General features: G+C 57.6%; 5 protein-coding genes across 5 annotated transcripts, besides 3 other annotated features; all 5 read right to left on the bottom strand.

Moving 5' to 3' along the window:
• Positions 1 to 591: 591 nt before the first annotated feature.
• On the bottom strand, positions 592 to 2,439 carry LPMP_191260 (cation transporter, putative; the record flags this gene model as incomplete). Its single annotated transcript, XM_010699818.1, has 1 exon — positions 592 to 2,439. One exon carries the CDS (start codon positions 2,437 to 2,439, stop codon positions 592 to 594), a length of 1,848 nt encoding a protein of 615 aa, XP_010698120.1.
• Positions 2,440 to 3,253: 814 nt separating this feature from the next.
• Positions 3,254 to 3,855: a repeat region.
• A 944-nt stretch (positions 3,856 to 4,799) lies between these two features.
• On the bottom strand, positions 4,800 to 7,046 carry LPMP_191250 (hypothetical protein; the record flags this gene model as incomplete). Its single annotated transcript, XM_010699817.1, has 1 exon — positions 4,800 to 7,046. One exon carries the CDS (start codon positions 7,044 to 7,046, stop codon positions 4,800 to 4,802), a length of 2,247 nt encoding a protein of 748 aa, XP_010698119.1.
• Positions 7,047 to 8,546: 1,500 nt separating this feature from the next.
• Positions 8,547 to 8,948: a repeat region.
• A 249-nt stretch (positions 8,949 to 9,197) lies between these two features.
• On the bottom strand, positions 9,198 to 9,560 carry LPMP_191240 (hypothetical protein; the record flags this gene model as incomplete). Its single annotated transcript, XM_010699816.1, has 1 exon — positions 9,198 to 9,560. One exon carries the CDS (start codon positions 9,558 to 9,560, stop codon positions 9,198 to 9,200), a length of 363 nt encoding a protein of 120 aa, XP_010698118.1.
• A 1,349-nt stretch (positions 9,561 to 10,909) lies between these two features.
• Positions 10,910 to 11,176, bottom strand: LPMP_191230 (hypothetical protein; the record flags this gene model as incomplete). The annotated part of the gene is made up of 1 exon (XM_010699815.1): positions 10,910 to 11,176. The coding sequence occupies one exon, from the start codon at positions 11,174 to 11,176 to the stop codon at positions 10,910 to 10,912; it is 267 nt and encodes an 88-aa protein (XP_010698117.1).
• A 1,177-nt stretch (positions 11,177 to 12,353) lies between these two features.
• LPMP_191220 (phosphatidic acid phosphatase protein-like protein) lies at positions 12,354 to 13,556 on the bottom strand (the record flags this gene model as incomplete). The annotated part of the gene is made up of 1 exon (XM_010699814.1): positions 12,354 to 13,556. The coding sequence occupies one exon, from the start codon at positions 13,554 to 13,556 to the stop codon at positions 12,354 to 12,356; it is 1,203 nt and encodes a 400-aa protein (XP_010698116.1).
• Positions 13,557 to 14,217: 661 nt separating this feature from the next.
• Positions 14,218 to 14,677: a repeat region.
• The last annotated feature ends 2 nt before the right edge of the window (positions 14,678 to 14,679 follow it).

Genomic DNA, 14,679 nt, shown 5'->3' with positions numbered 1-14,679 from the left:
CCCACCTTCCTTTCTGCGCAAACGAAGCGAAAAGCACAAGAAGGCCTATGCGAGCTCGCAGGGGATGGGGGAAAGATCGCTGAGGGGGCGAAGGTAAGTCGGTCGTGGCTGCTTGTGTGATGGCGGTACAGAAATAGACCGCTATCATTTCGTACACCGTTGAGTTTTATATTCGCCCCAAAGAGACTGACATGACAGGGCATACGAGTTGGATGTTTGCCGGCAAGTCAGTCGCACCGCGGCTGGTCACATGTACTCCTCTCCCCGTACTTCATACGCACACACTCATCCACAAATGTGTGCTCACACGCAGCCCCCAGCGCGACACACCGTAGCGCAGACAACCACTCTCTGTTGCTGCGTCCGAAGGGACATCTTGCCACAATCCATTCCACAAAGAAATACCGAAGCAAAAAATGACGCATGTTATCATGTCTGCTCTTTTCTGATCTACGTGGTTTCCCTAAAGGAGAAGGGAGCTAGTGGAGCTCAACGCCGCCCTCCACAGGAGAAAAGGCACTACAACAGACACGCATACGCTTTGACGAGGGCTGAGAGCGTCCACACGCACGTGGTGTCTCGTACTTCGGCCTAGTGAGAATGGCCGGGGTGTGCACCGTGAAAGTGGCTGTGGCAGCTCCGCTCAGCCAAATCCTCGGCGGCCTTCCTGCTAGAAATGAGCCCACCGCCCACGAGGCGGCACTTAAACATTTCGGCAACGGAGCTGATGTCGCGCTCACACTCGCACGACTCCGACGAGGGGGCGGTGATGGTGCGCTCCTCCCAACTGTAGCGAATCGGTGCCGTGAATGTGTGGAACTCCTGCAGGGACGTGATGCACCGCTCGAGCGACGGATTGATAATTGCGCCCGTGGCAGCGATTGGCAGAGCCGAGGTAGCGTTATCGTCGCCACCGCGTGTGTGCGAGTACGAGTCGCTGGGTCCTGCGTGAGAATGGTGATGGTGGTGGTCGCCTGCAGAGGCACCGCTCGACGTGGCAGCTGCGGCTTCCTCATCCGTTCCTTTAGCGTCATTATTGCAGCCGCAGAGGGAGACGTCTCGCGACTCAGTGTAGTTGCTGCAGAGGAGTAGAGTTGTAAAAGTGTCCTGCACCGACAGACTGCGACGAGCCAGCGCCGTGATCAGGTCTGTTGCTTCCTGAATTTTCTGTGCAGAAACACTCTCGTGGACGAGCAGTGTGACGTGCACGGCGTACTGGTGGCCGTGGCGCACGAGAAACACATTAATGAAGTGAATTTTCTTGCGGTGAACGGTGTCATCCTCATCGGAGCTCAAGGCGGTGGGGGTATAATTGGCCGACGACGCTTCCGCTTCGGAGGTCGCCGCCTTCACCGCATCCTGGGAGTTGTAGTTCGGCACGACATCCACCCCACGTACGATGTGGAGGTTAAATTTTTGCAGCTGCTCTCGAATGACACAGACCTCCTTGGCGTTCTGGTAGTCGAAAAACTCAAGCACGGCGTCCTTGAAAATACCGTAACCCATTTTGCAGATGGACAGCGACACGGCAAGGCCGGCAAATCCGTCCACGCCAGGCAGACCCATCACCTGCCCAGCCACACCAATCAGTGCCACCCCTCCGCTCCACGCATCCGCGCGGTGATGGTAGGCGTTGGCCAAAACGACACGCGAACCAGCGCGCAGCCCGACACGCCGTGTCCACCGGAACAGGAGTTCTTTACAGACCACCGACCCCGCAGCAATGCCGACCATCGTCCACAGAATCACCTGCTCTCCGATGCCCTCGTCGTATTGCATCACCTGAAAGTGACTATGGCCTTGGTGGTCGCCTCCGCCGTTGCTTTGAGCGTGGCTGTACATATGCGACCCGTGCGCATGGTCGTGGCCCGCTGTGGCGCTTGCCAACGTGGACTTGCCGCTCGCTTCGGGCATTGCGCGGTGGGAGCTGATCCCAAAGACAGCAGCAATGCCACGCGTCGGCGCCGCTGTCACCAGCAGAGTCGCCAACTCGGAGAAGCACTGCTCGAGAGACTGGATAAGAAGAGCCACACCGCCAAAGAAGAGAATCGCCGCGACGATGACGGCACCAGAGGTTTCGAGACGACCGATGCCTAGCGGAAACCGGCACCGTGGCAGCTTCTTTCGGGAAAGTGAGATGGCGGCATAGGAGATGATGTCAGCGAGAATGTCTGTGAGGGAATGGAATCCATCGGCAAGGAGAGCAACGGAGCCACCAGCAGAGCCGATCCACAGTTTCGTGACGCAGAAGAACACGTTTGTGGCTCCACCCGCCAAGGTGGCGATCTGGCACTGACGCAGGAGCTTGCCTGAGATGTTCTTCTCAATGCTGCCATGACTATGACTATGGCTGTGGCTGTGCGTGTTCAGTTGTGTGGAGGCAGCACCGGCTGTGGTTTTGGCGACTGCAGGGGACTTCATTACAAAAAACCGGCGCATTCCATCCACTATAGCGATAAAATAAACAGAGAGAGAGGAGGAGGACTGCGTTGCACACTGCCGTGATGCACATGTGCGTTGAAAAAGGCGTGATGTTACCCTCAAAGCCAAACACAAACCAACAGACTTTCACACACACACACCAGCAATGACACAGTCGCAAGAAACGGTCGTCGGGAGCCAGATGGCTACAGAAAATCCATATAAGAAGGCTCTATACCCAGTGAGAGAGGCCGAGAGATTGTGTCTACGTAAGCGCAAAGGTCGGCGACGCACCACTGGAGACGCGCGCACACTCGAGGAAGCCGAAAAAAAAAAGAAGGGAGAGAGCATTGGCAAGAGAGAAGCGGCGGGGAACATCACCCACTCACCGTATGGGTGTGTGTATGTCTGTGTAGCCATCCCTGCAGGGGAGAGGGGGGGAAGGCGGGAGGCCGGAGCATCGGCAACGCGCTATACTACTAGCACATCTCCCTTCTTTTGCTTCATACTGGTATCCCTTGTGGTGTAACCGGTGGCGCACGAGAAATAGAGAGAGAGAGAGCGAGCCCAAGAGCAGCCCTATAGCACTGTGAGGAGTGAGGGAGGGGGTGAGCCCGGCACACACGCTCCCGCTCCCCCCAAAACAAAGGAAAAGCGACCCCTAAATGCACGGCGTATGACGTAAAGACTGTGCCCTGAGGAGTGCCCCTAACCTACTCTATCTTACGTCGCTTTTCTCAGCACATCCCTTCCCTGCCATCCAGCATGACGGCAAACTCCTCCCACTCAACGCCCAGCCTCGCACATTACCCACCCCGGTCTCGCAGCCCACGCGCCTCTATCCCTGCCAATGCCGAGCCACTCTGGGTGGTGACAGGGTCAAGGGCCAACGACGTAGGGGAGGCCGGGGCGACGCATCGCTCCTGATCTCGGCGCTCGGGTCCTGCATGGCGGGGTGTCGCAGCGACCCGCGGCCGTGAACACTCTTGTAGCATCCACATGATAGGCAGCGTGTCCGCGTGACTCGAGCGTATCCCACCCGGCTCCCGCTGCCTAGTGGTGAGGAGCGCGAGGCAGCCCGAGGGGTGCACGAGGTGGCGACCGGCAGGACGGGTGCGGCTGCGAGGCGGGGGTGCGCGTGATCAGATCGCTGCGAGCCTCGAGCGGTCCGCGAGTCTTGTGTAGCATGCCGGGCACAACGCCGGGTTGGCCGCCCTCATGGCAAACACAAGCGGGGGTGGGGGTACCACAATGCCAGCGGAGTAGCGGGCAGCACACCATCCGCGCGCTACGCTGTCGCCGCGAGTCACCCGCCGCTGCAGAAATCGAAAGTGCGGGCAGCCGCCCGTGCGGAGCGGGGCGAGAATAAATCTCTTCGTCATCTCACAGGTTGGACATGCTTCCTCCTTGCTGGGGGAGAGTTGCCGCCGATTACGGTATGCGCAAGGAGCGGAAATGATCAAGCCAACCAACAAATTTTCCCTCAGCAGAGGACACACGTAAGTAGGCACAGACACTTTTACATCGAAAGCGGTGAGTCCGGGGGGGGGGGGTACAGTGGTAGGCGTGCGTGGGGCTAGCAGCCCGCAAAGGGCCAAAAGAGCGAGAAAAGAGGAAGGAAATTGGACGCGTCGTATTAAGGCGGAGAGCACAGGGTCGGTTGAGGAGAAAAAGAAGCGTACCGTACGACGTACGTGCTGCCGTGGGATGGGCTGTCGTTTGGGGTGGTGGTGTGATAGTGGTGAGGGAGCAGGAAAAAGAAATACAAATTAAGAGCCAATGACGCTTGAGCCCAGTCGCCGCGATGCGTTTCACCCAAAGGCACACACACACACACAAAGGATTGAGTCACAGAGCGAGGATGAGTGAGCGAGGGAAAAGGTGCGAGTCAGCATGCAGCGGAGAGTCGCTCTCTTCGTTCGCTCCCTTTTTTTGCCCGAAGACGGAGGGAGGGAGGGCGGTACGGTGCCGGGCAAGCACGGTGCTCTCTGGACGGCGCACGCTGCCCTAAGTAGCCGCTGCAGCAAGGGTGAAATGACGATAAGGGAGAGGTGCCCATGTGGAGAAGAGGGTTTGTTTCCTTTTGCACCTTGGCTGTGGCTGTTGTTGCTGCACATGATAGGCGTGTGCGTGTGTGCGTTTCTCCCTGTGTCTGACGTGGCGCCAGCTCTAGCCTCAGGGAACCAGGTGAGCCAGGGGACCAAGCGAGCAGCAGCGGCTTGGCTTTGCAGACGTGGTATCTTTATCTCCTGTCCTCTAATGCGGCTTGGGCGCTCAAAAGAGCGTGGCGGATGCATCACGGATTCTCACCTACTACGCTGAAGCTTGATCCGCAAGGGAGGCTGCACACAAATGCATCTACGCATCCCCTCAGCACCTCAGTACGCCGCCGATCGTAGAGCTTCCAATGGCGGAATCAGTAGTGTCACGTCACGCAATCGACCGTCACGCACAACGTGAAGGCAGAGTTCAAAGTAGGGCAGATGTTGGGCTAGCTTCTCCCTATGCTGGGTGACACTAAGGGATGCGGATAGGAAGGGCGAGGCAGCGGCATGCGAGTCTGCCCCTGTTGAACTGCCTTTAGGCGACGTGTGCCCATAAATCACTCCCGCTGAAGGGCGTGCGCCACCGGCGCGGGTCCCTCCAGCCGCCGCTGCTGCTGCTTCCGAGCGGGCACGTTGAAGTTCTTGATCAAGTCCGTAGTCATCAACTTTTCTTTCCATCGTTTCTTCGCGATAATGGGAAGCGGATTGCATGCGGTGTCTGTCACTGGCGCAGCACTCATCACCGAGCGCAAAGCTCCGCATGAAGCCCGCCTCGATCTGTAGCTGGCATTGGGCATTGTAGTCGCGAGTTAGCTCCCTCAGCACAGCGTACAGTTGTCCGCGTGTCTGGATGGATTGGTGACCGACACCAAGGAGGACATCACCCACACTGAGCCCAGCGCGGTCGGCGAGGTAGCCATGATACACGGAGCGCAGCCGCACTCCGATGCGCGGATCGAGCACATCTTCCAGCTCTACTCCAAGCAACGGCGGACGCGCAGTGACGGAGTAGAGATGCGGCGCGTACACCTCCAGTGCTTCCAGCCTGGCGCGCATATCATACAGCGCTTCCTCAATGTGCTGAGCTTGTCGGGTGGATTCGGCGACGACACGGTTGCACAGATCCGTGTTTTGGAGCGACAGAAGAGTTCGAATGGCACACACAAAGTCACCACGGCAGCGTGGAGTCATGACCGCTTCAGTGAGTCTGTTGCTCTCGGAGTCGCTTTCCTGGGCAGTCCTCAGACTCACATGAGCCTCCTGTTGGGCTGCTGCATGTGAGGTCAAACCCAACGCCTGCGCGCCGACTTCGGCATCATGTATAAGCGTGTTCTGCACCTCTTCAAGCACTCCTTGCCATTCCGCTTCCCATTGACGGAGCCGACTGTCGATCCAACGCACAAGTACCAGCGGTGGCCCCCGAGTGCTCGCGGGCGAGGTGACAGAGGTTCCTTGGCGTTGACTGGACTCCTGGGGATTTGGCCGAGCGTGAGTCGCTGTAGCTGCATATTGATTAGGAAGTGAACTCTCGGCGGCCGCTCCTAAGGTGGATGCTGGTGATAATGATGGACTACTGCTGCCAACGTCGCCCTCCTCCCACATCCGTCGCAGCGGGCGCTGTTGCTTATGCCCGCGCTGCTCCACAGCAGGAAGGTGACGCCCCAAGTGCTCAAGATGGCTGTCGGCGGCTTCCTCGGCGGGTTGCTTCCTCGTTTCTGAGGGAGCAAACAGGGCTGTGGATGACGGCTGCTGCTGCTGTTGGCCATTTGGTTGCGTAGAAGACAAACGCCCATCCACAAGTAGAGTATCCAGGTGGTCCTGCATGGCGCTCATGCGGCGCACCATCTCTGCTGCCCATGCCTCCCCAGGGGCCTTCTCGGTGGCTGAGGAATGAATTAGAGGACTGCTTGGCTTCGTTGGAGCTTCCTTGAGGGCGAGCGTTGTCGTGGCGCACTCTAGTGCACTGCGCTCGACAACTGAAGGTGATGCGGTAGACGGCGGTGATCGCTCAGGGCCGGGTGCAGCCGACGGAGGAGGAGCAGCACCTGTACTAGGCTGCGGTGTCCCTAGCACCGCAGAGCTTTTATTGGAAACGCGTTGTGCACACGCCTTTGTCGCTGCTTCGCTTCTTGGAAAGGCATGTGGCGAGGCTGCTGAGTCGCTGACAAGCCGAGCACTATCATCTTTGTCCTTGGCAACAGCTTCTCCACTTGCTCCGCGCGAAGACACATGCGCCAGGGAAACGCGAAGGTCTTTGATCTCAGCACGTTGCTGCTCCACTTCACCACAGAGGAAATCGCAGAAGACCTGTTGCCGCTGTTGCTTGTCCTCCTGAGCCTTAATGTGGTGGACGAGCTCCACGTTGATGTCGATCATGTGTTTGCATGATGACAGGAGAACTTCAAACAAGTCTGCGTACGGTCCTTGTGCATCGAAGGTGTGCTGCTCATAGAAGTCGCGCAGCTGGCAAAGCGTGTTGAGCTCCGAGGCAAGACTCCCCCCAACGCAATGAGGATACGTGATATTACTTCCGGACCCGCCACGCTCGGAGTGCAATAGGAGTTGGGTGGAGGAAGACATGACGGATGGTGTGTATGTGTGTGTGTGTGTGTGCGTCTGCCCTGAGATGTTCGCACTGATGTACTCCGCCCTCTCCACACCTAAAGAAAAGAGGCAAAGAAGGCAAGCAAGCGCGCAGTCAACGAGCTGCTGTCTGAGTGCAATACAGGCCAGAAGCGGTGAAGTGAGTAGAGAAGGATGTATGGATGAATGAAGGGAGAGAGAGACAGAGAGAGAGAGGCGTTGGTCTAGTCTAAAGGGGGCACGAATGAAGACAGCCACCGCCAGCAAAAAGAAATCCCAGCGGCGATCGAGAGAGTCAATAAATGACGTCTGTGTCGGTGTGTGTGTGTGTGGTGTGAGAGAGCCATGCAAGTCGCGCCTTGTCTATTTCACGGCCGTGATGGTGGCAGTAGTGGTAGTCGTTAGCAGTGTTTTGTGGGCTGACGGAGTAAGGGCTTCCTTCCACAACGAAGACTGACGTAATCCGGAGAATGTACTCAGAGCAGCAGGGAAAGCATGGGGGATCGCAGTTGACGGTGCTGGAGAGGAGGGCGTAGATGATTCAGGAAAGGTGAATGGGCGAGCGAAGGGGAGGGGTGGAGACCATCATGGTGCTGCACTGTCATCCTTCTCTCTCAGGTTCCTCTCATCAGGGCTTGTGTAATGAGCCTTCGAGGCGCACTCCACTCTGTGTGTGCGTCTCGTTCCTCTTTTCCATGCCTCTGACATCTCGTGAAGCCCGGCTTGCGTCGACGTGATGGAAAGGAGAAGAGTGTCAATTCCCTTGCGCATTCATGTGGCGTGCGTGTGTGTGTCTCTCTCTCTTTCTTGTGTGTGTGTGCTCTGACCCTATACACCGACATGCACGCCATTCCATCCACGCCGCTTACGTAAAACACGAGTGACAGAAAGAAAAGAGAGCCATACATTAAACAATAAGAGCCACAGACAACGTGAAAACCACGCGCCCACTAAGGCATAGTCCGCTGCGTCCAGCTCAGATCCGCCTTCGCTTGTCTCACAGAGAAGGCGGGAGGGAGAACGCCTAAGCTTGTGAGCCAAACATGCGCAACAACAACATAAAAAGAGTTTCCATAACCGCTTCCTCTACTCCCACAACGGGGGACGCTTACCGCCACACGCACACACACACACACAGAGGCGAACAAGGGACAACACACGAAAAACAACAACCGGAGAAGGAACCGAATAAGGGAGAGAGAGCCATATGGAGAACGCAAGGAAGCGGTAAGGAAAAACAAACAAACAACTCTGTGAGAGTTTGCACATGTTAAACACACACACACACTCGCGCAGCCATGCACTACACGCAGACGTGTGGCTCTGTGCGTGTATTCCCACGCATCATTCAAATAGGTCACGCACGTTTCCTTTTCCTCAGCTAAACGCGCACCTCCTTTCGTGGCCCATTGGCATCCACAAAGGCGATTTCGTTCCTTCGCTGTATCCCTTCCCTGCCATCCAGCATGAGGTCAGACGACCTCCGCTCAATCCATGGCCTCGAACATTACCCACCCCCCGCCTTGCAGCCGCACCCGTCCTGCCGGTCGCCACCTCGTGCACCCCTCGGGCTGCCTCGCGCTCCTCACCACTAGGCAGCGGGAGCCGGGTGGGATACGCTCGAGTCACGCGGACACGCTGCCTATCATGTGGATGCTACAAGAGTGTTCACGGCCGCGGGTCGCTGCGACACCCCGCCATGCAGGACCCGAGCGCCGAGATCAGGAGCGATGCGTCGCCCCGGCCTCCCCTACGTCGTTGGCCCTTGACCCTGTCACCACCCAGAGTGGCTCGGCATTGGCAGGGATAGAGGCGCGTGGGCTGCCTGGCAACCCCCCACACAGGGAGCGAGAGAGAGGGGGGGGTGGGGGGCGCTGGAGACGGAGATGCCGCGCACTGCCGCCTGCCCCGTTGTAGGGGGGGGGGTCCACGAAAATAGCGCTGCAGAAAGTGGACAACGGCATGCGCCCCTACGCGTGTGCCGTGGGTAGCCCTCGCTATGGAGACCCACGTCTGTGGTTCTCCTGCACATTGCCACAGTGCTTGATCAGAGAGAGAGAGAGAGAGCGAGTCAGTCCAGCGTGAGGGAAGGAGAGGAGAGGTGGAGAGAGGACACGGACCCGTTAGCACCGCTCTCCTCTCCCTCCCTCATGATACGTGTTTCATTTCTTCATCTTTGCAGAACTCTAGAAAGCTGACGAGAGGCATATTGACCAATATTGAAAACCGTACCGCTCCGAAGACGATGGGATTCACCGTCATGAGTGATCCGGAGAAGCAGCGAAGAGAGAGGAGGTCATCCGTCGACGCAGCGCCCGACACTGATGCCATGCCGTCACGCGCCTGCGTGAGCGCCTGGCTGTTCAAGACGTTGGTGCTGCGACTCAGCGAGGAGACCAAGGGGGCGAAAGACGGCAGCATGCGCCCCGCCTGGGCCGCGTTCTGGATGTGCATCTTCGTCCACATATAACGCGGGAGCGGTGCGCTCGCAAAGACACGTCGGCCAAACATTGCGAAGGTGAGGGAGGGGAGGGGATAAGCGGTTCGGCGACGATGTTGCTGGTTTTTCCGGCGGGGGGGGGCCTTTACGATGAGGTGCACACAGAGCAGAGAGGGAGATAGGATGAGGTAAGAGGCATAATATAGATGTGTTTGGTTGTAGGTGCCCCCTCTCCTTCCCCAGAGAGAGAGAGGGGTGAGAGTGGGGGAGATGGCGAACGGGAGAGATACACCGAGGCCATTAGGGAGTCCGCATATTCGTCGTGATCGACCCGACTTCTGGGCTGCGTGTGCGATCGCGCCGCTAACACCGCTGGCGTCGTGGCAGGAATGGAGTGCGCCTTGTATACAAGAGCACGCATACGGGCACGTGTTGTGTTTGCGTACGGACGGGAGCGCTGAGCCACCTGTTTCACTGGGTGGAGACATGAAGGGGACCGGATGGAGGGTGGCGAGCTCACTCTAAGGATACGGAGGGTGGGAGTGACGAGAGGGGGGAACCATAGGGTCACTGGGGCCCGTGCTCCAAGAGAAGGGAGACTTGAGGTAACACTGTCGGGTAGAGGAGCCATCCCGCTTCCACTGAGCAAAGAAGAGAAAACTTCCTCGTCCCCCCTCTTCTCTCGCCGCACCGTTGTGCTCCGAGAAATCCGCACGCATGCAGGTAGAAAAGAACAAAGCAAAGCAAAATATATGCTGTGCTCCGCAGGGACTGGCTCACCCCCTTGCTGGCTTGGGAAGGAGAGAAGGGGGTGAGGAGGAGGAGGAGGGAGAGACGGCGGGAGAGAAAGAAGTAAAGGCAGTGGGGCAAGAAAACCACAGAAACAAGACAGGGCGTACACACACACATCCAGAGAGAGAGAGAGGCAGAGAGGCAGAGAAATGACAATATAGGGCGAAAAAACCTGGCGAGCCTGTGCACATGGCAGACAACGACGCTGTGCCCCCTTTTCTTCCCCAAAGACAAGACCGCTTCCTCCACCAGAGCGATGGACACATGCGTCCCCTTTGTTTCACGCCTCTGAAGCGTTGGTGAAGAAGGGAAAGCGAAAGGTGGTGGTGGTGCGGAGGGGAAGGAGGGGGTGAGGCGAGAGAGAGAGTTGGAGGAAGTATAAAGAAGAAAGAGAACACAGTGACAGGTTTGGCGGAGACGGTTCCATGCGAAGCAGACACAATGCACTCACTCGCACACAAAAGGCGCAGTCCTCGACCCGCGGAGGGGGTCGGGTCTGACTAACCGGAGTAATACCATCGACGGCTTCGCCGTAAAGCGCACTGCAAAACAACAAAAACAGCACCAAAAAGGACTTGGATGCAACACCGCCAGGGCGGACTCGTTACTCTGGCCTTCGTGGCTCTCTCTACTTGGTGTATCTGTTGGGACACACACGAATGAAGATGTACGCACAGATGCTGCACAGGATGAGCCACACCACAAACATGATCGGAAAGATGATGAGCGCCAGGCGAAGCACGTGTTGGTCCTTCTCTGACTCAGGGGTTTCCTGTTGCGCCAGGGCGGCGTTGGCGTCGTCACCTTGTGCCACGACGGCCTGTACGCATACTACGAAAAATGCAATGGTGAGCCAGAGGCACGCCAGGGCTACAAGGCGCACTCGGGATGTCATGCTGAAGCACGAGAGGCTCGGCTTTGTATCAACGAGATGAGGAGCTCGCGCAGCCTGACACACCGTGTGAGTATGCGAAATCTTCCGTCTTCGACAGCTTAGCGCAGTAATTAAACAGGCACACAGGCAGGCGACGAAGAAAAGACGAATGGCGGGTGGGGGACGTGCGTTTGTGTTTTCCACCGCTTCGCTTCGGTTCCTTTTGAGTGGGGCGACGGAGTTGGCCATGGTGCGAGAAGAAGGATAGGTATCGACGTGTGGAGGTGGCGGGGTGGGTGGGGACAAGAAAGGGAGGAAGGCCAGAGATGAAGGGAAGAGAGCAGCTCGTAAAGGCAAACAGCTGTGCGGCGCAAGAGGAGACATTGAAAAGTACCTCCACCTTCTCTCCATCATGGGTGTCTCTGCCTGTCTGTCTGTCCGTCTCGGGCGTGCGTGATGCACCTTTTTTTGTTAGTAGACTCAAGTCGTCATACCCCTCGGAGTCAGTGGCAGGGGAACCTCTGCTGAGAAGAGGCGCACGCCCCGACGTACACACAAGCCCGACGACGGCACAACCAACCAACGTGTGATATAAGTACGCCAAAGTACTTTCACACACCTCCAGCCTCGTGAGGCTAATGAGAGAACACAGGCGCTCGCTCAGTAAATGTTCGTTTCTTTTTTTCTGTCGTCAAGTCTCAGCAAGTGCGCGGCACAGTGTATCTTCCCCCATTACACCCATGCAGGTATGAAAAGATACTCTCCGCACAACAACAGCAGCGTACACTAACTGTCGGCGGACACAGTACATCCGCGTGCGCGCGCGCACACACACACAGGCCGCAACGCAAAGGCTTGAGCGAAGAATATAAAACAGCGAAAGTAACAGTGCTTCCATCTATCTTCAAAACATGCACTGTGAGCGCAGTCTCTGTGGAGACAGAGGGCTTCTGCCAAGTGGCGATGAACAGGAGGAGAGAGTGAAAGGGAGGGGGGAAGGAGAGCAAGAGATCCCCAGCATGGACAGAGAGGCGAAACAGGAAGAAAAAAAGAGAAGAGAGGTAACCAGCACGAGGAAAGCTTCCCGTTTTGTATATTGTGGGGGTCTCCCCGCATTGGAGGGCAGCGCTCACGGAAACAGTGACCACAGAAGTGGACTTTCACATGACATGGCGACAGGCTCGCATGCACACGCACGTCAGATCCACGGAACGGCAGCTGGGTCTTCGTTCAACTGCCGCTCCGTCAATCCTGTCAGGCGCTGCATCGGGCCACTGAAGGTCACGACAGCGTCGCTCGTCCTCGCTGCCAGCGGTGCAGACTTTCGACGCGTGACGTCTTCCCTCTTGCTAGTCAACTGGTGGCTACCATTGCCGGCGCCAACGCTTGTGGTCTCCATGGCAACACTGCTGCCATCATTGCTGTCAGCTCCTTTCCACTCGCGCAACTGATCGTACTCGACGTCTGACGCTGCACGACAAAAATAGATGTCTGCCGCTCCACCTACCTGCCGGAAGCTGCAGTAGAACGAGAGGAAGGCGGAGGTGATCCCAATCAGCGACCCGGTGACGGCGTCAGAAAAATGATGTTTGTTGTCGCGTGTGCGGCTCACTGCACACGTGACCGGCACGCTGATCGGTAACAATGAAAGAATGAGGCGGGTAAAGCTGGCGTGCCGCGCGAATGGTCGCAGATGTGCCACGAAGAAGAGAGAGACGATTGTGAACACCGCAAAAGACGTGCTGCTATGCCCGGATGGAAAAGAGAGCCGGCCATCCTTCAGTTTCGGGTGGGTATCCATGAGAGCGCAGTAGTATTCAGGGTTCGTCTGTGGGTCGGGCAGGTGCGCCATCGAGCTCGTGTATCCAGCCGCTTTGAGTCGACTCAGATAGTCTGGTCGAAGCCGCCCGGCGTAGACTTTAAGCACCGCCGTCACGCAGAGCTGCAGCCCGACGGACCAGAGATGTGCACGCAACCACGGGTAAACGAGACCACTGCCCGTCTGCAAGTCACGGACACGCAGTTGCTTCGGGCTCGCTACAGAGTCCATGTCTGTGTACACGTTACACTCGTCGCCTTCACCGACGTCGGCGCCGCCGATGTTATACCAGCCCAGCGGCTCACCGAACAACCCTTGCAGCGGTCGTACGAGGTAGCGGATAAAGATGACGTAAAACACGACGGCAAGTACTATCATGAGAGCCAGCGAGTAACTAGGGAACGTGTCTTCACGACTCGGGTACGCGATGGTGGCGTCATTCCACGAAAAGGTTCGACAGTGCGGATTCATATGCCTTGTCGTGATGGCGGCGCTCAGGAACATAATGGCTAAGACGATCCAGTCGAGCAGCTGGTACTGATTCCACACATAGTAAAAATCCCTCTTTCTGAACTCTACCATTGCGCCCAGCAGGTGTCAGCGGAAAGTGGGGAGGAAGGGAAGAGGGGGGGGGTACGACACCTTTGCACGTAGTACGTGTGCAGAGAGAAAGCGCTGCGACGACAGATAAAGTCCCGCAGAGGGTGGGGAGGTGGAACGAGCGACTCTCTTTGTAGGGATGCCGCAACCGTCAGAAGAGGGCGTGGCGCGGGGAGCACCCAAACAGGATGGACAACCGCAGAAACGCAGAGAGGCGATACGAGTGTGGCGCACAATGCCTTAAACAAAGCTGGAAAGGCAGGAGGAGAGTTGGTAGTGTGTGGCGGGGCTTCTGTGCGCGTGCTCCAATAAGGTGGGCGGCGAGGTATCACGGAGCATCCGAGGACTGAGATGGGGTGAAGGAGAGGCGGGAGAAAGGTCGTGGCAGAGGGAGGAAGAGAGAGAGAGAGAGAGGAAGAGGGGGTGGATATTAACCACCCCTGCAACAGAAGATCGTTCTTCTAACATACACATCCTCACAGGGACGCTACACCGATCTAGCAAAGAGGAGGGCAGTAACACTACACGTCACCGTTCTACGACTTCCTTTCCACGCCCCGCCCCTGCGCTGCCCTGATGATGGCCGGTCACCCCCCCCCCCGCCACATGGCATCGGGGGCCCAGCGCCCACTTATCTCCGGTGTTAGCTGCGCTGCGAGGATGTGGAGCGCAGCCCTGGATCTAACCTGCGCTGTATGCAGTGGAGCTGCGCTGGGCTGAGCGACCCCAGACGGTGCTGGGCGCGGGGGGGGGCCTCAGTTCCCTGACGAATCTTCCACACAAGCCTATATTCTGCACGCGATGCCTTTCACACCACAGGTCTGCAGGACATTCGCTCTCGCAGATCTTCCGCGCACTGGCGTAGCATGATGATGGCGTCTCCGTGCCCCCTCCAGCAGTACACACGTACCGGGATAGGCCCCTTTCAGACCCCGGAGAAAGAGGGCGTCGCAGTGACTGCCAGGCCTGGCTGCGGTGACCCTACTAGGTGCATGCACCTCCTGCCTTACTACGAATCTGAGAGTGACTCGGTGAGGGACAAAGTACTCACTCCTCGCCCCCGCTCCGCACGGGCTGCTGCCCACACTCTCGATTTCTGCAGCGA

The sequence above is a fragment of the Leishmania panamensis genome (genome assembly GCF_000755165.1).
Source record: "Leishmania panamensis strain MHOM/PA/94/PSC-1 chromosome 19 sequence".
NCBI lineage: Eukaryota > Euglenozoa > Kinetoplastea > Trypanosomatida > Trypanosomatidae > Leishmania > Leishmania panamensis.
This window is presented reverse-complemented; position numbering and strand designations above follow the sequence as displayed.